This window comes from Pholcus phalangioides, unplaced genomic scaffold (assembly GCF_987345545.1).
Source record: "Pholcus phalangioides strain wild (caught in Gottingen) unplaced genomic scaffold, Ppha-v1.0 ptg000008l_1, whole genome shotgun sequence".
NCBI lineage: Eukaryota > Metazoa > Arthropoda > Arachnida > Araneae > Pholcidae > Pholcus > Pholcus phalangioides.
Genome location: NW_028301601.1, coordinates 48,603,037 through 48,627,681, shown reverse-complemented (window position 1 = coordinate 48,627,681; position 24,645 = coordinate 48,603,037). Strand labels below are relative to the sequence as shown.

The 24,645-nt window shown below is 35.2% G+C and overlaps 1 protein-coding gene across 3 annotated transcripts in view; it reads right to left on the bottom strand.

Moving 5' to 3' along the window:
* The window catches only part of LOC149084428 (uncharacterized), a 410,069-nt gene that overhangs the window by 31,149 nt on the left and 354,275 nt on the right, over nucleotides 1-24,645 (bottom strand). For all 3 annotated transcript variants that reach the window (XM_089234820.1, XM_089234819.1, XM_089234818.1), the window contains 6 exons: nucleotides 17,899-17,993; nucleotides 14,825-14,917; nucleotides 10,749-10,858; nucleotides 8,409-8,470; nucleotides 4,126-4,271; nucleotides 2,285-2,524 (listed from right to left, as the gene is read on the bottom strand). In XM_089234820.1, the coding sequence (XP_089090946.1) occupies nucleotides 2,285-2,524; nucleotides 4,126-4,271; nucleotides 8,409-8,470; nucleotides 10,749-10,858; nucleotides 14,825-14,917; nucleotides 17,899-17,993 (746 nt within the window). The remainder of the gene's footprint in view (nucleotides 1-2,284; nucleotides 2,525-4,125; nucleotides 4,272-8,408; nucleotides 8,471-10,748; nucleotides 10,859-14,824; nucleotides 14,918-17,898; nucleotides 17,994-24,645) is intronic.

The window sequence follows — 24,645 nt, the reverse complement described above, 5'->3', positions numbered from 1 at the left end:
TCAGATGCATATCAGCATATTCCTCGTTCGTGCAATCAGCCATCACGATACTCATTGAAACACACAACTAACTGCTACACGTGCTTACTACTGCAATATCACTAATTTACTTCGTCCGCAGTGATCCTTCCCCAGAGCCTGCATTTCGCGCCGCTGCTTACGTCAGATGGTGAGTGAACCCACGAACGCATTCAGCGATCAACTGGCATCCAGCTTTCATCTCCTCTGGACTCAGAGCCTGCATGCGTTTTTCGCGACCCTCTCAACGTGGTTTGCGATATCATGTTCCATTGCAATTTTTGCTCTTCTTGATGCCTACTAACAACCCTCTGAGTTTCTCGGTCCATTAACAGAACACTCTTTATAGTGGGTTCTCAACGGTAATAAGTTTATAAGGGGATTCCCATACTCGTACACGAAGTCACGCAACAAATCGCAGAACACGTGCTGCACGATTTTGTATATGTGTGTGGTAATGTTCTGCGACTTGAACTTGGGACTTTCCATAGATAAAAGTCGCCGAACACTCGACTTGTTCTGCGACGTTGCATATGAGTGTGGACGTAGTAGCCGAAGAAATCTCAAGCAAGTTCGGTCGATTTCGAATAACTGATCCAAGTTCAATACATTAGAACTGATTTGAATCTCATCAGGCAAAACAACTAGTGAACGTGAAAGTACTGCTCCGTAAACATGCTCCAGAGATAACGGAGACGTTGTCCAAGCTAGATTACTAAACCACGTGCAAGTGGATTTGATAGATTACAGAATTCCAGTGTAGTGGAGGACTCTCCGTGGACGGGATTAGTGAGATTTTCCCATCGGAGAGAGCTGTCGGGATGCATTAAATCACGGCGATTCCTTGCATTTCGGTGTGTTCGTACACAGTGAAATTCACGCTTTATACCTAATACTCCTTGTACTTTACCTCTATCGCGCCTGGTAGATACCTGGCTGCTTACGGAATATATCGTATAGGTGGGTGGAAGGAGTGTATGAACGGGAGAGAAACACATAAGCGAGCACATTCGATGACTGATGCATTGCCGATGCTCACTCCGTCTATACCGAAACGCGAAGTATGCGTTCGTTTTAGGATGCTGCGAGCGTGCATTCGAATTTGTGCGAGTATAATCCTTAATTGCATTACTGGGAGTTTGTGCATTTGTATCAGGATTCTTGGTGCAGCAGAGCGTCGCCTATGCGAGTAATTTAATAAACATCATAATCGACATTATTTAGAAAAAATAATAATTAGAAGATTGAAAAGTATGCACCACCATATGATAGATTTGGAGATATTTGGCAATAAAATTGTCTCATCGATACAAATACAAATACAAATACAAATAAATAATACGATAAATAGGAAAAATCCATTAAGAATTGGCATTGGAAATATTTAGGATTCCCATCAATGCACGTGTTTTCTTAAAACATAATCCCGCATAATAACCTGCTACTATGCGTAATTGCCGGATATTTTGGTAAGTTTGACAAATTTCCCTCAATTTTATCGCTTTTGGCACCAATTACGAGAAATACTCAAACATATGTGTGAATATGATAAATCGTACCAAATTCATCACGGGTTATTATGCTTAATCACCATTTCGTATTGGTAAATGTGATAATTTGGTACACCATTTGCCACGGTTTTCAAATTTGAATGGACAAGTTCAAACCGGATATAATGAACTCTGATTTAACTAATTTTTCAAACACCCCGAAATAACTCCTATCATTATCACGTATTAGATGAATTCTGAAATCTGATCTCGATACAACGAAATTCTGCGATCGAACCCTGATATAGCGAACTTTAATTTAACACATTTTACGATAGTTTCCCACCACAATGATTCTCTCATTTAACAAAGTTCTTCACAATTTATCGGATTTTTACAATTTTTCGTGCGTATACCGTCAGGCCATAATGTAACAAACTCCTATTAAAAGAATTCTACAGTCGAATCCCGATAGAATTAATTCCTATTTTACGAATTCTATAATCAAACCTCCATATAACGAACCCTATATATATATATGTCAAATTTTATCCCGATGTAATGTGTTTGTATGTTTGAGAGAGAACTATCACTTAACAAACTGAACTATTACTTAACTATAACCACCGCCGCTTGGGTATTATGCATAATTACCAGCAAAAGTGATAACCTTATAAAACTTTCTGAGACGATTGGATATTTTAACATAATAACCGATTTAACTCATGCGACCGTAACACATGCATCTGAAAAGAGGAAACTCGCGAATATCGAACCTGTATCAAGACTAGACGCCCGATCCAATCCAAGCAGCGCCGTGTACTGCTGCTGGGAGTTCTTGGGAACGATGGTGCTCCACATGCCCCTCTGCGTGTTCTGCACGTAAACGGGAACGCCGTCTTTGAACCATTGCACGTGGAGGGATTCGGAGCCTTTGATGACGCATGCAAGAGTCAGTTCTTGGCCTTCGACGACGGGCATCTTTTCGGACGCTTCCATGCCGTCTATATTCAAGGCTAGAGATAGAAAAACAAAATAAATCATTCATTTTATTCAATAGATTATAATTAATCGATTAATTCTGATATCGTACCTTACCTTCCCAAACCTTTTTGTCCCATCGCCCCTAACCATTCCATCTCCCACCTGGAGGTGATATTTCCCACTTTAGAAAACACTGGTCTATACAAGTAGTTAGAGCTGAAGATGAGCATTACTTTTGCCGTCCAAAGTATAGGCAATGACTTCATCAGATCGTGGAGAACATGGTGAAACGTGTGAGCATACAAATTACTTAGATACATACATTTCCCATCACTCTCTATGATCAAGATATATATTTTTCTACATGTCAGCATTCACTGTCGAGATGCTTTTCCGGCGAATACAATTTCAAATCGAATAAGAAATGTCCCAATTAGGTTAACAGATGAGAGAATTTCTCTTCTCATCTGTGGCGATGCCTTCGTTCGAATAATTCCCGATTCCAAACAAACTAACAGTATAATGTTATAAAGTTCGATACTGCTTCCAGAGATTTTTGAGAGGGTGCAAATACACACCGGCGACTCGTCTACGGCAGCAAAACAATGGAGCAGCCACGGTATTCATCACTGCTAAGTACGCGTACGTTGCCATAGTAAAATGCATCTTGACGTCAGATCCCTTTTCCACTCGTCCAATGCTAGAACTCCGTTACCCCTGCAATTGTAAAGAGCCTAAAAGGAAAGACAACTCTCACCCCTTTCCCAAACATGCTTATACAGCTTTGAATCCATAAATTACAACAGCCACTGATTCTGTAAACGTTGGTTGAATCGTAACCTCTCGGAGGATAATCAGAGGTGTGTGGCTTTCGGCATCTTTTGTGAACGTCCATGTTTCCACGTGGGAAAGCAAGCTACTGCTTCTACAAAATGGAGAACTCATTGAAGTTCATTTTGGTGCACGGACCCTACTTTTGAGAACTTACAGATTCGTGTCGAAGGTGCTTTTGTTCGAAACAGATTTCACGATTACTCAGGAATATATCTCACTGAGGCAGTTTAATGACATCAATTATATTCGTGGAAAGAGAGCTACTTAAAGAACACTGAATAGTCATATTGAGAGAGTTATGAGTGATTATCAGTGTTAATTAAGGACGAATGGCATATGCCAGAGGCGAGTTCAGAGTTTTTCCGCAAGTGGACTACACGAATTTTGGCATTCTTATTCAAGCACAAATACAAGGCCTCAATGAAATTAGGTGGCTGAGAAAAAGATGCCCATAACAAGTATTGATGTCATCATTTATTACTAAAATACAGCAATCCAATCTTAGTCCTTCTCCAATTCCTGTGCTTTTTACCTCCTTTGGTCCCGAGTTTAACATTAGACTACAGGCAATTATAAACAAGTTTTTAGAGAGGTGGTTTATCATTATTGAGGAATTTAAAGAGTAGAGCAGAGCATAACAAAATGCAAAGATAAGTAGTATATTATATTATTTACATCATAAATTCACTGACCTGATTGATGTATTACAGAGATCTGTGATGAAATTTTAGTGGACAACATGGGCATTAATGCATTGGGTTTATTAACTTTCGGACGGAATATATAATCATATTCTCACCCTGCTGCTCCTCGTACTCGAAGTAATCTTTGTCGAAGTCGAAAATTCCGAGCTTTCCGAGGTCGAGCATGCCTTCTAATGTTGACTTCAACTCCTCACCTTCTTCTTTCATCGATATCATGTGGAATTTCAGGATGGAGTCGGAACTAGATGTAATGGGATAACAATATACGGATGGATCAGACAATAGTTGGCATTTATGTACGTAAATGAATCGTGTTTTTATTCGGTCGGATTTCTGTTGTGAATGCGTTCAAGTATATTTGTATTTCACGAAAATATTCTGCAAGATAAATTAATGTCAACTAAATCAGGAATATACGCGGAGATTCAACTATCAATTTTCACCACGAAAAATAAAAGTAGCGACATCTCTTGGTATCTGAATAAAAAGCATTTGCTTCATTTTCAATCATATCTCGGAACTATATACAGCTAAGATGAGAAGTGTTTAAATACACTTGAAAATTGAGAAATTAAATAAAATTTTGATGAGTGGTTGTTTATATAAAATATATATATATAACGCTTGTGTATATCAATAATTTGGTTTGTATTAACAAGCGGAGAGGATACCTTTGTCTACATAACCACTCCGTGCACAGTATTTGCACAGCATCTGAATGCATTTTTGTTCAAAAAATGGCTTGAAAAAGTCAAGCTCGGTTACAACGACGAAATTTCGTGGAATATTTTATGTAGTTATAACGGAGTTTCTATGTGTATTCTCGAGTAAAACGAAAACTGTTGCTTCACCAAATTCTATATTTACCGACAAACAGAGGATTTCTATTTCCCTGGAAAAACCAACCATCTTCCCACTTGTGTTTACTTCTTTTCTTTTCTCTTCTCTCTCTCTCTCTCTCTCTCTCACTCACACACACATACGATCAGCAAAAAGTTAAAAATAATTAAGAAAAAACAAATATTTTCCACCCTGTGCAATACTTTTCTGCCCACAAAACGTTAGAACGGGAATCAGTCCAAGAAAAAGAATTGAGGTTTTTTCCAATCCAGTTAACCTTAACAGTTCATTTTGTTTCTATTTTTCCCCCCACATAATTTTTTCATAACGTTTCTTTTTTTCATTAATATTTTCAACTTGTTTGATTTATGGAACATAAAGTTTTTTCGCTAGTAAAAAAGGAAAAAAATAGTAGAAAAACGCCCGCATGTAAGAAAAGCATGTGAAGAGTCAGTGTAGTATCGTATAGAAATTTATGGTTTTTTGGGAGGAAACTCGTTGCTTCTCCTGGAGGACTTTCGGGAAAACTGAGAGAATATTTTTTTCCCTTCGTATTTTGGATAACCGGGAAATATCAGAAAAAAAAAATATTTCCAATTTCTGGCCTCGTGGGTTCGTGAAAAATGAACTTTTTTTCAAGTCCATTTTTTATTTTATTTTTCGAAAGGATCGTAACAGTTCAACTGATAAAATATTCCCGACAATAAAAATCGTAACAATTACGATTTATTCATAAGATATGATAGTTGTATTTAAAAGAGAATCTGTTATCGTTGTGAGTGGCTTATTTTTTATTCTGTCTAATGTTATCGTAACATTTATTTCCCGTGGAAATTACATACGACTTTTTTGCTTTCTCTTATTGTCATATCTAATTACGTGTTTGATATTTGATTCTAGATAAAAGCATGGGGGAAAAGAAAACACATCCCTTGTAAACAGTAAACACTATCAAAAACTATCGGACAACGTAATGTTATCCTTATCTTCATTTCTGCGAGGAGGGAAAAAAATTCGCTTGTTTTTTCTAATTAAGTTTCTTTTTCTTGTAATGGCATGGATGTGTGTTCGTTCGTTAATAAGAGAAAATGCAATTATATTTTATATCAGAGTAAATTAGATGTTGGATCCTGTTATGAATATTTAATTGCGGTCTAATTACGTCGAATGACATATAAATTGAACTGGGAAAAAGCGTAATTAGAGTTTGTTGTGTGTATATACAGGTTGCGAACTTCTTGAACACCCTTTAACTTTTGAACCGTTGACTGTAGAAACATACTTACAGCTAGAAAAATTATTCAAATAAATTCTAGATTTCGGATATGTTACGGTGAATGTGGTATAAATCCATTATTATACATAATAACCTGTTATTATGCACAATCGCCGATCATTTTTAAGTTCGATAAATTTCACTAAATTGATCACATTTTTTAGGCGGTTATGCATATTATCCGAGTATCGTTGGTAAATTTAATAAGTACTTACAAAAAATTATCACTTTCACTGGCGATTATGCATACTATCAAGCGTCGTTGGTAGGGAAAAATAAATAGGAAATATAATTTGCGGACGAAATGAGAAGTAATTAGAATGGGAAAAATAATTCACAGAACTTAAATAAAAACAGAAATAAAAACCACATATAAAAACGGTATAACATTTAAATTCAATCTAAAAATTACGCAAGGTCATGGACTTGGCACATATGATTCAAGAGATCAATAATGCGTTGATACATCGAACAACATCCTCTATTAAAATTCGTCGCTATCATTACGGAATAGATAAAGAATTACTCTTAATTAAACAGAGCATTCTTGATAAACCGATCAATACATGTAAAGAAGCTTGAATAAAGATTTTAACATCCATTTCATTAATTAGGAGTTTTTACTCACGATGGCGTTTAATTAATGGATTTCCTATTGCTTTTCCTCATTCGTGATTCGGTGCGAAAAGTAATACTCAACGATAACTGAATTTCTATCCTCATTCAAATAACATACACTGTTTAAAAAAAAAATCCAATTTGATTGGATCGCAATTATTGCGTTCGATTACAATAAAAAGAAATTCTCCAAAAAAATATTATCAAAGTAATGATATATTTTTTTCCTGAGATCGATGTCGGGATCGATACGATTCGTATATATTTTCCCCGATAACTTTTCCCTTTTAACAAATCTATTTTTTCGATCGCCAATAACTTTCCGGCACGGTCTGCTCGATAGTAGTACTAATAATAAAAAAAAGTGCCAAAAATTTCCAATTTTTTTTTCTTGTATCGAATAGCAGTATTGGACGGGAAAATAACAAAAAAAGACCATGTTAATAACCAACTCCTTGCGTTTTTTCCAATAGCAAAACTAAATTGAATGGTAATTCATCCAAGTCTGTATTAGAACGAGTTATCTCCGGATGGTATAAAATTTTCGCAATATCCCCCTTCTTTGACGCCATGCAACACACAATTTTTGTTTTTGCTTTTTACACCTTATAAGGGAAAAGAAATTAACATGGACGCTTGTGTCATTTAGTTGAACTTTTTTTTCTCTCTCGTAGAAACGATCGCCTTAGAAATTAAATTCTTAGGAGTCCTTAAGAAAGAATTCAATAACAAGAAGAAAAAAAATTAAGGGCGTCGAAAGCATATTATGAGTTAAAAAACTCCTTTTTTTCCTGGAAAACTAATCAGAGAAGGGGGTGAAAAAACTAAGTTTTTTATATGACGGGGGTGTTTTTTTGTGCTATTAAAGGAAATAGAAAGCAAATGAAGGGCAAACCAATTTCGCGTTCTTGCTGCTGTATTATGCGTAGAGAGCAGTGTTTACTATCCGTCAAGTAAATTGCTGCGTACGAATTGCGCAATTATTGCCGGATTGGTTTTTGTATTTAAACTCAATTTGCTTATTGCACTAAATATAGGGGATGAACATGGGAAAACTGCGCCCATCTTTTATTGATGATTCGAATCGGTACGTAGATGTTTTGAAGTACTAACGATAGCGCATGTCTTAGTTTTTGGCAGGTTTATAAAAACTGGTTTATTAGCGATAGTGTAGTCAGAAATTTTTTAATTATAATACAGCCGTGATAGCATGTGCATTGCAGTGCATATAAAATACATGTAAATATCTAATGCTGTAAGTTATAATGCATAAATTGACTCAGATACAACTTGTATGACAGTTTTCTTCGATCTCGTGGAATGTTGGGTGATTGACGGACTGATTTGCTTTTGTATATTTCAGCTGACTCAATTATTTATAGGGTTTTTTTTTATAATTTAGTTGAAAGATCAAATGATTGTCGGACTCGTGATGATATGTGAATGTATATCTACAGTGTGATAGTTACAATGTAAAATGTAATACTTAAGTGAAGTAGTTATTATAAACCCCGAGAATGGGACACGATGCGACCGCACCTGTCAACCCATACTAGATGCTCTGCCTCCAGGAGGGTAAGTATATTACTGAGAAGACAATAACAGGTAACCAAACAAATTCGAAACTTTTTATCATTATCTTACCGTAATTCAATCACAGTTATGTTCTCCATCACTTTCAGGGCTGGTTTGAATAGTAACTGGAGCTGCAACGAAAATATAATATGGTAACTAATATTGCTCAACATGAAACGCTGATGTATCTATCATCATTATCTATGGGGTGATTACTTGATTCCCCTTGCCGCATTTTATTGGCGAACCGTTGATCCTAGAGAGGCATACTTTCAATTACAAAAGTTATCCAAGTAAAGAGTAGAACTCAGGTACGTCATTCATGTTGCAAAGGGTTCTATAGCTATTGAAATTTTATGAACAATCTGTTCTTAAAAACCCAGTCAGGAAGTTGCTGCCTGGTCTCTCCCGAGGCCAACAAAAGAAATCCCACGTTTCTAAATGCAATATTCGCTGAGATATTAGAATTCAACAACCGGAGAAAAATTGGGAAAGAACAGCATAAATGAAGGAATGTTAGTTTATGCTGTTTTTCCCCAACTTTTCTCAAATTTTTGGGTTCAAATATCTCTCCGAATATTGAATCTAGAAACATGAAAGATTTTTTGTTCGGAAAACACTTTCTATTTAAGTTTTTGAGGACAGGGTGTCCGTATAAAGGGTTTTTTTTTTCATGTTGATAACTATACAACTTACTTGCAATATGTATGACTTATCTGAGGTCTACACGTTATATTAACGTCTTTAGGATCAACGTTCCGCCAGTAAAATGCGACGAGGAAAATTAAGTGATCACCCTGTACATTACATTGATAGTCTTATTAATTAATGTTGAAATTCCACGAGTCTTATGACTTAAAAAAGCTCATAACAAAGTTATCGAACCAACCTTTACGCTCCATAATTAATTCTCATTGTAATTTATTCAAACATTAAAATTCTACGTTTATTTAATCGTATTATCAATATTCATGAATTCGATTATTTTTTAAAGAGTAATTGGAAATCATTAAGTGTAATTATCGTAATACAATACCTGTAAATATTTTGAAAACAAAAATGTTTCCCCCACAATTATTAAAATAGGGGAAAAAAATATACCCATAAGAAAATATAATCACCTTTCAGGAAGAGAGAAAACAGAAAAAAAAGTTGTTTTATGGCTTCGTGGAGGGATCCAGTTACAAAATAAGAACAATTCCAAGGAAACCAAAAGAGCATTAAAAAAAAAAGAGCATAAAAAGAAGCTCTTATTATACCCGGAGCCCGTAATTGTGACAAATTTACCTCCACTGGGGGATTCGGTTATTGAATATTTCATGTTATTAGCTGGAGGAATATTTACTTCTCGCCAATTTATGCTGAAAAAAACAAAAAAAATTCTCCTTCTCCGCTTTCTTATTATTTTCTAAAAAATCGAGCGATGAAGTCATTAAAATAAAATAAATTGTTAGCTGTTAAAGGCGGAATTGAAAACTGAATGGGGAATATATATATATATATTTTTTTTTGATTAGTTTATTTTTTCACTCATTTGTTTACTTCAATTTTTCTACGTTCTTTAATTAAGATTTTATTCACGATTAAAAATAACATAGAATTTTTGTACATGTATTTAGAATATTACATTCTTTTACAGGAAGGATGCTATCGATTCAAAGTCTCTGAAGTAGAAACTCTTATTAAAATGAAAATTTTACGGGAACTTCTCAATTAAGGTGTGTTGGCGAAAAATTAAAATTGGGAATTAAAAGTGGTTTATATAAATTATTAGTTTTGTTTAGTTTTTAGTGATTTCTGTCAAAGAGAAGTTTATTAGTTGTGTTACCTATACCCACAGCGATACACGATATAACGATGAATCCCTCTATAACGCCAATAATTAGTCTTTCCCCTCCTTGCGTTTCAGAACTCTCCCCGGCACGACCACGCCCACCGGGGCAATGTGCTAAAATCGCGTAAGCAACAGGATCTGGTCGTGCTCGGTCTGTTCTGTATTTCATTTAAAAATTGGAATCAGCTACTCGTTTAAAAACGAGCAGCCTTAAAGAACAGTACTAGAAAAGTTCGATCGAGATGAAATTTCATAATTTCGTAAATTACAATAAAATATTTACTAGTCTTTTGACTAATCGTTCATGTGCATAAATTTTTTTGTAATACATATATATTTTCATAGTAGTTAAAGAATACATCAATAATGTTCTCATAGGGTGAAAAAAATACAGAGTTTTTATTGATATGTGTTTAGGAAAGTTTTTACCCGATAGTGTTTCGAAATTATTAGTGCAAAGATCGATATTATCAGAAAAAATTTGTGTGACGAATTAGCATGACGTTCGTTATACTGATAATCCTTTGTTTTTAACCACTTTATCATTCATGTTCAAATAATTTTGAAACTCTTACCGCTTTTTCCATTTCTCTCTTGAAATTATCCAGTTTTTTCCGCTCCGATAAAACAGTGTTGGCTTTGGGACTTGTCAGCAGCAGCGAAATGATGTATCGATATTTTTCTTCTGGAAGCGAAAAGAAAAAGGAATAAAATATTTGTAGCTCAATATTTCATATTTCTAATTTTAATATAAGTAAATAAATGAAAATGATTATTTTGTCAATATTTTTGCAGCGTAATACACAGTGAATATCATTAGAGTAGATGGAGGTTCATGGGAAAATTTAACATGAGGAGCAAGAGAGACGTTCTCGTTTATAGACACTTTGAAGTGATACAGGGTGGTTGTAATTAAAGTTGCTGTACTCTGATTAGTTTTTCTCAAAATGTGCTTATCGGAATACAGCCGAATTGTTAGGATTTCTCAATAGGACCATGGGAGAGAGATTTATGAATTAAAAAAAAATATCGTCCCATCTCTCGATTCCTCAAACAAAAAAAAAACACCCACAAGAGATATAAAAGCGACTGAAATATATCTCGGGTACGACTCGAGTAATAAACAGGCATCAAAGCAATAGGAAAAATCCCATTCATTTTATGACAAACCTATCAACTTAATTAAATTTTCTTCACACGAAAAACAACACCATTAATAACTCCTCGAAAGAATCCGACCCCCAATCCAATAAATAGAGATGGAGGCAGAGAGAGAGGGAATCCCATGAATTTATTTAACGCAAATCTTTTTGAAAATTTCACAAACATCCGAATTCTAACTCTGGGAGGAAAGACCCCTCTTCTTTTTTCCAAACTTGAAATTAGTTTGGATTGAATAAACACGGCGTTCCGTAATTAGTAAGTGCAAAATGATGTATTTGATTTGCATACTGGGAAGGAAATGGAAAAATTAATTTCGTTCGGATTCCGATACGCCGTTAATTATAAAAGCTTAATAACGTGGATTTATCTTTCAAGTCAATGTATATGCATTCAATCTTCTTTGATGTAAATTTTTTTTTCTCAAAGCGAAACCTATTTTCTGCTAGGAAATACTTTTAGAATTGAAAAACTGGAGCCCTTAAGGCCCTCCAAAAGTAGACCCGAAATTAAAGTCTAAGACCTTTCCCTTGAAGCTACAGAAACAAAATCCACGGGAAAAAATAAAACGGATAGAAAATTACTTTACGGGAAAAATCTTGTTCCGCCAATGCCCAAAACTCACAAAATTGGTTTCGTAATTCTCGTGTACAAAATCCTCGGAATAAATAAATTCCTATGAAATAAAAATGGCAGATATGTAGGAGATATAGGTTCCAATGAATGTGCATCCATGAAGATGTATGGTACGGAGGAGGATTCGGTTCTCCAAATTAATTCCGAGGAGAATTTGTTTGCTTTCAGATTCCTAAGCAATTCCCGTAAGATGTGTATGTGTTCGCAGGGAATGAAAAAAAAGGACATTTCTCCCGAATTCCTCGGGTATCTTTGTTTACAGACATCAGGCACGTATTGTATGTGTGTTACATTGAACTTTTCACAAAGTATAGTTTTTCCTTATTAAAAATCCCGAATTATACGCTACGTGAAAACTAACTGAGCATTATGATCAGGAATTGTTTTACGAGAAACTTATAAAAGATATCCATCCTGAAATGCTCCATAAATTCCTCGTTAAAGTCACGTGAGCGGAATAATCTTTCGGTGTTTATTATCAGATCGTTTCCTATGTTTTGCTTGAATAAGATTTAAATTTACGCAACCGTTACCCGTCTTTTCTGTCTCTCTCTCGAACGATTTTGTTTGAAGAATTTAGAGAAATATCATACGCATGTCTACAATGTTATCTACGTCTAATTTTGTACCGTAAAAGTATTCACACTCGCACGTGTGTTAATTTTTCGAGTGAGGCACGCTTACCGGAGACTTTGGGGGGGGGGGGAAGAATGTAACCCACAATTCCATAACACGTGTGTGGGCGAAAGCAAAAAATCATCTCAGAGCCGTCATCTCAGTTGTGAAACTGATAACGTGAAAATAAATAAAGCGCGAAATTTCTTCTCGAATTGCGAATCATCGCTCGTTAACCGAGCCGAAATTCGTTCGGAATTTTTGCTCTTTATGCGAATATCTCGTTAACCAAAGTTCCGCTGTATTTTCGAAGCCGAACTCAGTTACGGACGCGAGAACTTCAATCAAATACTACGACATTCATGTTGAAAAGACAGCGCAAAGAAACATTTGATACTTTTGTTATATCCGTTTCTTCTGTGAATTACTTTTTTCTATCCTTAAGAATGTTGGAGAAGTCTCCTACACACCTATCTACGCTATCAGCGACGACAAATTAAACGTTATCGCTGACCGACGGTCAACGCGACACTTCTTAAAGGTTTTTCTCCTTTTTTTTTGTTCCTATCACAACATTCTAGAAGATTGTCCAGGCACGAAAAAAAACCAGATTGGCTTTCTACCGACGTTATGGCGGTGTTGAAATAAAACCTTATCGTCTCTTCCAGTGGATAATGTTCTCGCGTTCTTACTTTATCCACAACATCCGGGCGTTCGGTCGTCTCAAGAATGGGAGCAAAAGACATTTCCCCTGGTTGTTCGGCAGCGTAATAACAACCATTCTATTAGCTGTTAGCCCACACTATAACAGCCCTCATACGTGCGTCCCTAGGATCCACCGGAGCTAATTGACTGAGCCGCAATAAATAACACAAGAGAGAGAGAAAGGAACAAAAAATACACACTCTCTCTCGGGCTGGGACACGCCATAGGTAAACAGTTATCTGAAATCTCTTCTGGAATCTTCTCGGGGAATAACTTTCGGCCGACGATCCTGTTTAATCCTGATTAGTTTAGTTACTGTTTTCCCGATTGCGGGCGGAATCTCCTGGCTCTCGATCTATTTTCTCTTACGATTATTTCATTGATAGAATTCTATGTGAATGGGATGTTTTGGGAAAGGGGATGCTGAAATAATCTTTATTTTCGGTATTGCCTTCCTCAGAACAGAGGGTGCAAACTGCACAACCTTTTCAGTCCACGGGCCAGATATGCGGGCCAGAAATTTCTATATTGTGATAAATCCCTCTACAACAAGTCTTGTTCAGACACGTCTACATTCTAATGTTAAACTTCTGCCTCTCGATAAAACGACAATCGTTGTACAACGATATTTTGTTCTTGGTCGGCAGAGTATCGTTATATCGAAGTTTCACTGTACCAGTAAAATAGAATTGCGACACAACAAATTTCAAATTTGGTTTTTCAGGACATAGTGTCTGTATAAAGAGTTGAGTGGCCTCCCCCTTAAACGCTACTCTATTGACACTTCTCCGTACTTCCTGGCGGCTCGACGGAGTCCCCTAATGGTACAAACGTGTTATTCCATGGAAATGTTCCACTCGATGGACATTCTCGTGGATAGAAATGAGTCACCATTCTCTGATTAAATAGGCGAAAATAAGTATAAAGAGTTAATTTTTATATTTCATTACCTCTAAACCCGTTGCAAAATGAATGACGCATCTGAGTTCTACACGTTATTTGGATACTTTTTCAAATTGGAAGTATAACCACTAATCACTGTATTACTAATTAAATCGTTCACTAGTAAAAAGCAAGGTGGAATTATGTAACCGTCCTGTATATAGGAAGTGCGGGTAATATGGAATACTGGGTCTTTGTCACTTCCAGATATGGCCCTCCAAGTGGAAGAGTGATAAACTAGGTACAATAAGACTAGGTAGACACTTCAAAATGCTCCCAAGATGCATCTATTTTTATTTTTCATTGCGATAGACTCGTTAAATTTTGTTTTATGCTCAATTCGAATTTCGTTTTCTTCATTTTGTTCCCACAATTCAATAATACCCATCTATCCCATACTCCCCAAAAAAAAAATCTATTGGTTTATAATGTGTGATTTTCTAAAACTTGACTCTAAATTTCATAGAAATTCAGGTTTTAGGTTTTTTTTCATGTTTCAAATTGGAGTATAACCGAAAAATATAAATAGTGCCCAATGTTACCAGCAACTTGCTTTATATCATCAGTAAACACTGTAGAAATTTCTAGTTACCTGCCGCTTTAGGACAAACTCCAGCGGATACCGCTTTACCTCCCTCTGCTGGACAAATCACACTTTTATTGCAGCCCGGTCCTTCGCATTCCACTGAAAAATAAATAAGTTAACAACTTTCAATAACCAACAGGAAAAACAATCATCCAATGGCCTGAAATCACATTTAATGAACATCCGCAAGTAATTACATTTATGAAAATAATAATTTTTCCATCGATTTGTTTTTTATAATTGCAAAATAAATTAAAATTCTTAGGAAAAAAGTATAATTATTATCCACAATATTTGCGTTTTTCATCGAAGAAAAGAAAATTATCTGATAAGAAAAAACGCAATGAAAACAATGGCATCAATTAAATGGGAAAAAAAATTAGTTTCGACCAACATGATTATTTTGATTATTTAATTATGTAAAAAAAAAAAAAACCAGGATTATATATTTTTTCTGTGTTGAAAAGAGCAATTATAATCAGCGATCATATATCTATCGTTGAACACATTCCCTCTCTCCGTGTTAGATGTTAATCACGGGGGGGGGGGGGCTTTTAACTCTAAACACCTTAATTAGCAATTAATTAATGCTTAATTGACCATGAGAGAAAATTCCCTTCTTTCTTCTCTTTAAGTGCGTGCAAGATATTCTTGTGTGTGATCTCGTTATTTCTAATTTGGTTCACGGAGATTAGGATGCCATTAAACTGTCATCTAGTCTTTGTTGAATTTAACAACAAAAAAAGATCAAACAACAAAGAGAGAGAAAAATTTAAAAATTCTCCATAATATATATGTATAGTTTGCATCCAGAAATTCTCACGAAATTTCCAGTGCCGGTTTTTGTTTATCTGCAATCAGCAATTAATGTTGATCGATGGTATCGTAATTTCCCGTCCCGTAGCAAAACCATTCGTTGATCATTTGGCGCATTAAGAAGGAGGGAAGTGTGTTCAAACTTTGGGGAAAACTTTGTTATTTATTGGATCCTTCCCCAGAGATTTTATAATATTTTCGGCAGTCGTTAGAAACTGAAATTTTCATGCGTGAAAGGCGAATGAAAGAAATTAGATTGTATCTTGGAATTTTATGCATTTTAACGCGAATGTATTATTTAGGCAACGTGTAAAGTTTGAAATTGAACGAAATTTGTCTAGATATAAACAGGGATTTGTATTTTGCTTCATCCTTTATTATAACCGAATACATCATGAATTGTGGAGCATGAATAAATATCTAATCTTCGTTCCTGTACAGGGTGATTCCATAACTCCCTTTTCCGCATTTTAATGGCGAACCGTTGGTCCTAAGAGGAATACTTCCAATTAGAAAAAGTATCCAGATAACGTGATTCATGTCGTAAGGGATTGTATAGTTATTCAAATAATAAAAAAAAAAGTAACTTCTGTTATACACTCTCTCCTCAAACACCCAGAAACCAAAGAAACAGAAATGAATCGATCTGCCTGTTTTTGCTTCAAAAAAATGCTTGATTAAAGCTGCGGAATTTAATTTATATATGGGCCCATAATTAATTTCAAAACACCCTGAACTATATGGATTGAGATGCAAGTATATAGTATAAGACAATACAGAGACATTAATTTTCATTTTCGAGCTTGAGAAGATATAAATAAAAAGCTGAAATTAATGTTATTGCATGGATATCCACCTCAAAAGTGGGTCTGGTTAATTATTTTATACTTAATTTTCTGGGCTTCGTTTCTCTAAGCGAACTCAATATTTCAAAAATCGAGAATTCAATTCAATTTTTAAAATTATTTATGTGGCGGAAAACCCCACTAAACTTACGCATTTCTATGCTAAAATCGGCAATTTTAACATTGATCTCTATGAGGAATATCGTGTATGTTTGCACCGAGTCACTTGATCTTCCGACGAAAGATGTTGGGCGACACCTTTCTCAGCACTGCCAAGGCGGAGACCGCTGACGTCATGCTCCCTCCAGTAATATGAGCTCGATGGTTTCATCATCATATGTTACAGAACATATCTGTAAGCTAGCTCCCCATACGCTATCTCCACTATTTATATGAAGCGCGTAGAAATTAATTGAGTTGGGGGCCACATAACATGTTTTGGAAAACGGGACTTTCATACTAGGCAGCCAATTAATTAATTCCGTTGCTCCCGATTCTCGATAAATGCTTTGGAATACGATCCTGCGATGCAAATGACGGATTAAAATATTCACGGAACACAAGTGACAGGTACAGATGTGCCGTTTCGAGGAATTTGAAGCTCGCGACGTCGGATTTACACGAATTTCTTCGTCCACATAACAACACGCAAACGCATTTCTCCGAATGTGTGTGTCCACGTCGAGATTTAAATTCATTCACATCAGCTCAAGTGAATTGAATCACGAAAATTTTGTGATTTGAGGCGGAGTAGTAGAATCCGGGATTTTCCGAGCCATAGATATAATGGCGACGATTTTGAACCATTTTAGTCCCCTAATGCCTGAGACACTATTCAAAGATATAATCGTCGTCGTCAGTTTTCGCTGGTGCGTATATGAAGTCAAAATATCAGTTAGATTCGGAAATTGATGAACAAGTGCTCGAGAGTTTAGTAACCATATGTATCGAATTATTTCGCTCGCGCATTATCCGATTTATTCGGGGAGTCGGAGATTTCAAGTCGTAGTTTGGTTCAATGAATAGGTAACGTCGTGGGCTTAAGCTCAGTTTCTGGACCGGTGCAGATAACGAGGAAGACAACAGCGATAACATAAAAGCCTTCGTAATCATCAGCTAGGTTTGTGAATTTACTGTGATTACTGTTATTAGGATACAAATTAACACTTCAGCAGCACAAAATGTGTCATTCCAACCAGGAGAGCAGACATCGAATTTGCATATGATGTGGAACCGAGGAAAGCAAACAGCTAGGGGTAGAGTTTTATAATTTGCGTGGGTGATTATTCACGCATTACAAATTAGTTCAAAATACGTAATTTATACCTGCAATTTTTCTTTTGCGTAGCACAAGTTATATAGAAAATATTTCATAATATATTTTAATAATATTTCATAAATTATAAAAATACCACTTACATAATTGAGGTTTACCGACTCTCCTGGATTCACATCTTGCTCCATCGAACCCTGGTGAACATTCACATGTCCGAACCGTAGAACCTATGTAATACCTGTAGAGAATGATAAATATCACACCAGCACCACGAAATGCAATATACGCGATATATAAAGTAAATAAAAGTTCGTTATATTGTCACGTTTATTACAAACGGATAGAACACGGTGAATTATTTCATTAGGCTTAACGCACAATACAAGGACGAAAGCAATAGCGTGACCGAACACAACGAATACGCAGATCAAACTGCCCAAAAAACAAAATAATCAAAAAGAATTAACTTAAGTCACCATAGCAACCAATAGTTCAAAGAAATGAGATGGAGAAGACAGTCCTTTGTAAAGGCTTGTAGCCCTTATACGTTGCATTGCTCTTAAGTCACCATAGCAACCAATAGTTTAAAGAGATGAGATGAAGACAGTCCTTGACTCTTAAGTCACCATAGCAACCAATAGTTCACAGAGATGAGATGAAGACAGTCCTTGACTCTTAAGTCACCATAGCAACCAATAGTTCACAGAGATGAGATGAAGACAGTCCTTGCATTGCTCCTTATTAAGTCACCATAGCAACCAATAGTTCAAAGAAATGGGACGGAGAAGACAGTCCTTTGTAAAGGCTTGTAGCCCTCATACGTTGCATTGCTTGCTGCTCCCTCTTCACAGAAACAGCGTCCCGCTGTTTTGTACGACGGCTCACGAGACTTGTTGTCAGCCTTCTTCTTCCTCTCCATCGTCGATCTTGCCTTTCTTAGGATTGTCGTCGTTGGGACAGGAACTGTCCTGAGCGTACGGGTCATTGTACGGTTTCATACAGAGCACATGAACACCATCTCTTGATTTCCGCCGTCGTGAAGCACGATCAAAATCTTCTACCTCATAATTCACATCTGATAATTTTCGCAAAACTTTATATGGGCCAAAGTCAAATCTTCATCAATTTCTCCGACAGCCCGACTTTTCTTACAGGTCTGAAAATCCACACTAAATCCCCAGGCTTGTAGTCTACCATTCGGTGTTGAGAATCATAACGTTGGCGGTCATATTGTTGAGCCTGTAAAGTTCGCAGCCGCGCTATCTGCCTTGACTCTTCTGCTTGTGCAATTAATTGGCCAAGATGATCAGATTTCGGTTCACCCGAATTGTATGGGAACAGAGTGTCTAGGGTAGTTTCAGCTTCGCATCCATGTAATAAATAAAAAGGTGTAAATCCAGTGGTTTCTTGTCGCGCAGTGTTATAGGCAAACGTGACGAATGGTAGGATTTCATTCCAGTTTTTCTGCTCGACATCGACATACATGGACAACATATCTGCTAGCGTTTTGTTGAAACGTTCTGTGAGGCCATTCGTCTGAGGATAATACGCCGTGGTCAATCTGTGGGCCACATTACAAAGCCTGTTGCAAGCAGCAACGAGTCTTGACTGAAAAACCTGTCCCCGATCGGTTATAAAGGTTCTCGGAGCTCCATGTTTTAGCATAATTTCTTCGACGAAAAACTTGGCTACCTCTGGTGCATCTGCTGAAGGCAGTGCTTTCGTCATAGCATACAGGGTAAAATAGTCAGTACTTACAATGGTCCATTTATTTCCTGGCCGAGACTTTGGAAACCGTTCAAGCAGATACGACAGAAGGGTACTTCTGCTGGAGGAATGGGAATCAAACGGCCCGGTGGTTTTTGAGCTACAAAGCTTTTTTTCCTTTCTTAAACAAATTCCCGTGACATAACGATGCTAAGCCTGCAAAGCGTTAGTTTATATATATTCGGTTATTTTTCCGGTTTTTATTTTTTTTTAAAGTTTCTACGGACTTTTTGCCCACCCTGTACATACAAATACTGTATATATGTATGATAAAGTTGGTTCTTATTATCTCATATTTCATATATTTGTATCAAATCAATATTTAATATAAGTGTTTGGATTAAATATTTTCGAAGTTCGAAGGTTATGACGTATGTTTTCATTTATGTATCATGCATTTTGTATAGGCGGCTACGATTGCTGTGGTGCTTCGCGTAGTTTTAACGGTGTTTCAATTCCAATTTAAAATTATTTTTCTCCGTTAAAAAAATTACCCCTCATTTTCGAAAAATACCCCTAAAAATTTGGGAGAGGAGTGAAATTACTCATCATAAAAAATTTTTTCGGATAACACTGCTTGCACATCACTCGTTATAGCAGAAGTAATAAGCTGTACGCTATAATGGGCTTTTACGGTATATTCTCATTGTTAGCAGAGTCTATCATAAAACGAGATAAAATCGTCTGATAGCGAGATTGGGCTATTTAACTTCACGAATTCAGTGAATGTACTCTCCCGGTACCCGAAGTTGATGAATTTACCAGCGAACAACGTTCTGGAATCGGCAATGAGCGGCGCATTTAATCAGAACAGACATCGTAATGGTTATCTAAATCACCAAAGTCATCAAAGGCGAGTTAAGTTGCAACTGTGTACACATTGTTTCTCAGGGCGATAATAGTTGTTCTATCCCGTCACTAAATTGGTACAGTAGCGTTGCTTGGTTGTAATGATCATCTTGCAATCTATCTATCTTTTCTCGATGCTGTTATTCTGATATGTATCCGTATTGTCTGGAAATATTTAATTTTTGATGTAACGTGTCCTCCCCATTCTCTATTAATAGTTAACGTATTTTTTTAATTAAAAAGTTCATTTTAAATTGAATTTAACTGCTTTATCGTGAAGATGGGAACAAGAAAGAAGATGACACCATTCTCTTCTTTTTCGAACCAAAGAACAGTATTTTAAACAAATGTTACGTATTTTTCGCATTTTTGGTCGATAATTTTCAGAAGTATCCCGTTTTTTCAACAGTTAAGCCAAGCGATCATAGATGTAGCCAGTTTGTGAAAACTTTATTGCTAAAGATATACAAATATTCTTCTACTGATTGAGTGCATTTGAATTCAACCGATTTGCTTTGTGATTTTGATGGATAAGAATTCAAATACAGCTTGGACTTCATTTTTTTTAACAATCAACAGTAACCAAGATGATGGTTATTGTAATCTGGAAGTTTCATAAATATTTGATTAATATTTTGGTGACAATTACAGGTATTCCGTAATTTTCTACATAAAAATGGTCACGAAAAATTATGATAGAAAATTTCCCTCACTACTTTGAATGAACTTATATTTTTTAAAGATTTTTCATGACTAGTTTCGTGTCACTTGTGCATTATGCATGTGATTAGATGAATGATGCTTCATTTATAGAAGGATGATAACATGCATGAACTGACATTTTTGATTGCTATTCGTTGATGGCAATTACTTTTCTCCCAATTGAGGTAGAACATCGTCATTAAGTAAATACTCTAGACAAATTTTACATGTATTTTTTTCTTCCGATTTTACTCGTGTGATGAGAATTCTAAGTTATTACATAAATTTCACCATAATTGCTACATTGCGCGCTTTTTTTTTCTTTTTTTTTTACAGGAAAAGTAATAATTGGTAAAAAGATTGTCGTCAAAGCCATTGTTCGTTTCAAACTACATGTCTATAAAAGTATATTGATGGCCTTGATTTTCTTGGAAGAGAAATGTTTGCTGATCTTTTGTCATCAACTTGTACAAGTCGGGAATATCAAGTATGTTTTTCTAGGAATGTTTTCCATGGTTATATGAAATATCCATTTGAAGTAAAAAAAATATGCAATAAACACATAAATTAGAAAAGAAAAGAAGAAGAAAGCAATCAAAACTGCGTGTAGGAGTAAACAAAACGAAATAAATTTAAAAAAATGTTTGCATATACTAAACGAAAAATGAAAAGTTTTAACATAAAATAAAATGAGAAAAAAGTAATACACAAAAAAAAAAAAACAGCAATAAATAAAAGAAATAGTCGAGAAGCAAATAAAAGAAGTAAACAAAATAGAAATGAAAGTAGCAAAGAAAATGAAGAACGAAAGTAGTAAACAAAAAAGAAGAAAGTAGCAAAGAAAATGAAGAACGAAAGTAGTAAACAAAAAAGAAGGAAGTAGTAAACAAAAAAGAAGAAAGTAGTAAACAAAAAAGAAGAAAGTAGTAAACAAAAAAGAAGAAAGTAGTAAACAAAAAAGAAGAAAGTAGTAAACAAAAAAGAAGAAAGTAGTAAACAAAAAAGAAGAAAGTAGTAAACAAAAAAGAGGAAAGTAGTGAACAAAATAAACAACGACAGTAGTAAACAAAACAAAGAAAGAAAGTAGTAAACGCAATGAAGAACGAAAGTAGTAAAAAAAGATAAAGAACGAAAGCAGTGAACAATATAAACACCGAAATTAGTAAACAAAACAAATAAACATAATTAATGAAAATATAAAGAAAAATTGAAAAAATAATAAAATAAAACCAAAAAAAAAAAAAAATATCGAGCAGAAAATGAGAAAGAATAAGGAATAAACAAGTAAAATAAATAGATTATCGAAAAAAAAATCGTTAATGAAATGAAAAAACAGAATAAACAATTTCTCTTTCATAAAGTAAACAAAAGAAGCGAAAAATTTAACGTAAAAAAAAAACGAAATAGAAAATAAACTAAAATAGAAATTAAAAAAAATTGAATTAGTGCCAGACGGGATAAACTGAATATTCAAAACAATATTTCCTATAAATTCTTATGAGGAAAAATATTCTCGACCTACGGTTCCATGTGTATGTACATGTTATTGACATTTTATCTGGTTACCATGCAGATAACGAATAAAACTTTTCTACTATTCAAGAAATCAATACTATGAGTTACAATACAGTCTTAATATTAAAATACAACGCCATTCATAATTATCTTGTCCATCCACATGCCTCAATAAAATAATAATAATTTTAATTGAAATTCATAATTAAAAAAACTTCACTAATTGTATCAAGTTTCTTCTCACGTGTCAATTTATATGTTTATTAATATATTTTTTTTTAAATTCATTATTCCGAATGCTTGACCTTCTTGAAACATTGAAATAGGATCTCCTTTAATTTGGTGGCGCGATTTTAATCAGCGTGGGAATATGGAAATTTATAAATACTGGGAGAAAAAAAAAATTAAGAAATTAATTACTAAGGAGAAGAAATTACATTCATCTTTCTTTTTCCTCTCCTCTCTCTCGATTACATGAAGGAATGGGGATGCATAAATTATTGTGGAGACGTGGAAATTAAGAAATCTTCGCAGATAAGATACCTTTTAATCAGCGAGTGTCTATTCCATATGCAAATTAAGGAAGACATTAAAAATGATTAATTTCTGGAATCGTTGCCCGGATGTTAGAAAACCATTCGTTCTCGAGACTTAGTTTGAATTTTGCTGGTTAAATTTTGCAGCATTTAAAATGGCTTAAACTGGAAATACAGTCGACGCCGCTTATTAGAATCACGGAAAATGGTATCATGTTGGATTGTTATCACCGTTTCAAGAAACGGAAGAGACCGATACCATAACATGGGGAAAAATTCGCTTATAGCTATCGGGACTTCGGATAATGATATCAAAAGGTTTTTTGCACGTTCTGAAGTCAAGGTTTAATCCAACTTCTTTTTTCCCTGTAAGTTATCGTTATTAGGTTGCAAGACTATATTGGGGGGCTAAGGAAGTGTTCTCTTCCCCTTCCCTCGTTGACAAACATTCCCGTACTTGATGTTGTAATTAGTCCATGGTTTCAGCTAAGATTCATATACGTATGAGAGAAGCTGCTTTTGCAATCAACTTCCTATAGTGAACGCCAATGCATGACGGAAAAAAAAAGTGCTTTCCTTCAATTCTTGATAAGTTTCTTCCAATATTGACCATATTCAAATTTCTTTTCCAGAGAGACTTTCTCAAAGGATGTATGGGACGTATTGTGAACATTAAATATATATCGTAGTTTGTGACAGACAGTCCATTATAGCGACAGTTTTGGCCAGTTCCATTGTAACACCTCGCAATAGCTGAAGAATAAAAATGCGGGGAAAAATAAAGTGGAAATGATTGAACATTTTGCCACCAATTATATAGGAAAAGAAAACAGTTGTACCTATTTCCCAATACCCGTTCACCATACGTACCATTAGACCAAACGGAATGTATGGTCACCGTAGTTGCAAACAGGACTTTTTCGGACATAGGTTATTGTTATCCCCGATGTGTGATCACAATGAGTGGCGTGGAATGTAGATGAATTTGGTACATATAAAATTCTGCATCGAATGTTAGAAGGTGCACCCGAAGGTTTTTTTAGATACACTTTTTTTTCCAAGAATCTAAGCTAAATTTTTTGTCCGGTGTTTCAGTCAAAAAAAATTAAATTTAAATTTAATTTCAAAAAATTTAATTTATTTTGAAAATTCGGCTTACAAAGCTTTTCTACCTCGTAACTAAAGATAAGGAGGTGGTATATCTCCGATTCCGTCCCAGTTCGTTGATTAGAATGATATAATTGAAACGAAAAATGCATTTTAATTACAATCGGAAATGCATTTTTAACAGGAAATGTTTGGTCATTGATCAAAATTCCTAATCTTGGTGATATCCACATTATTTCACTTTGGAACGCAACAACAGCACGTATAGAATCTATTTACTCACTATTGCAACTTAATCATGCATGCACTTCGAAAACACTTCTCTGCGAAATTTCTAAAGAATTGTTATATGCCGGAACGTATGTGGTCCTAACGCATTTATGTGTTGTCAGTTGTGCGCGTTTCGTGTTCTAG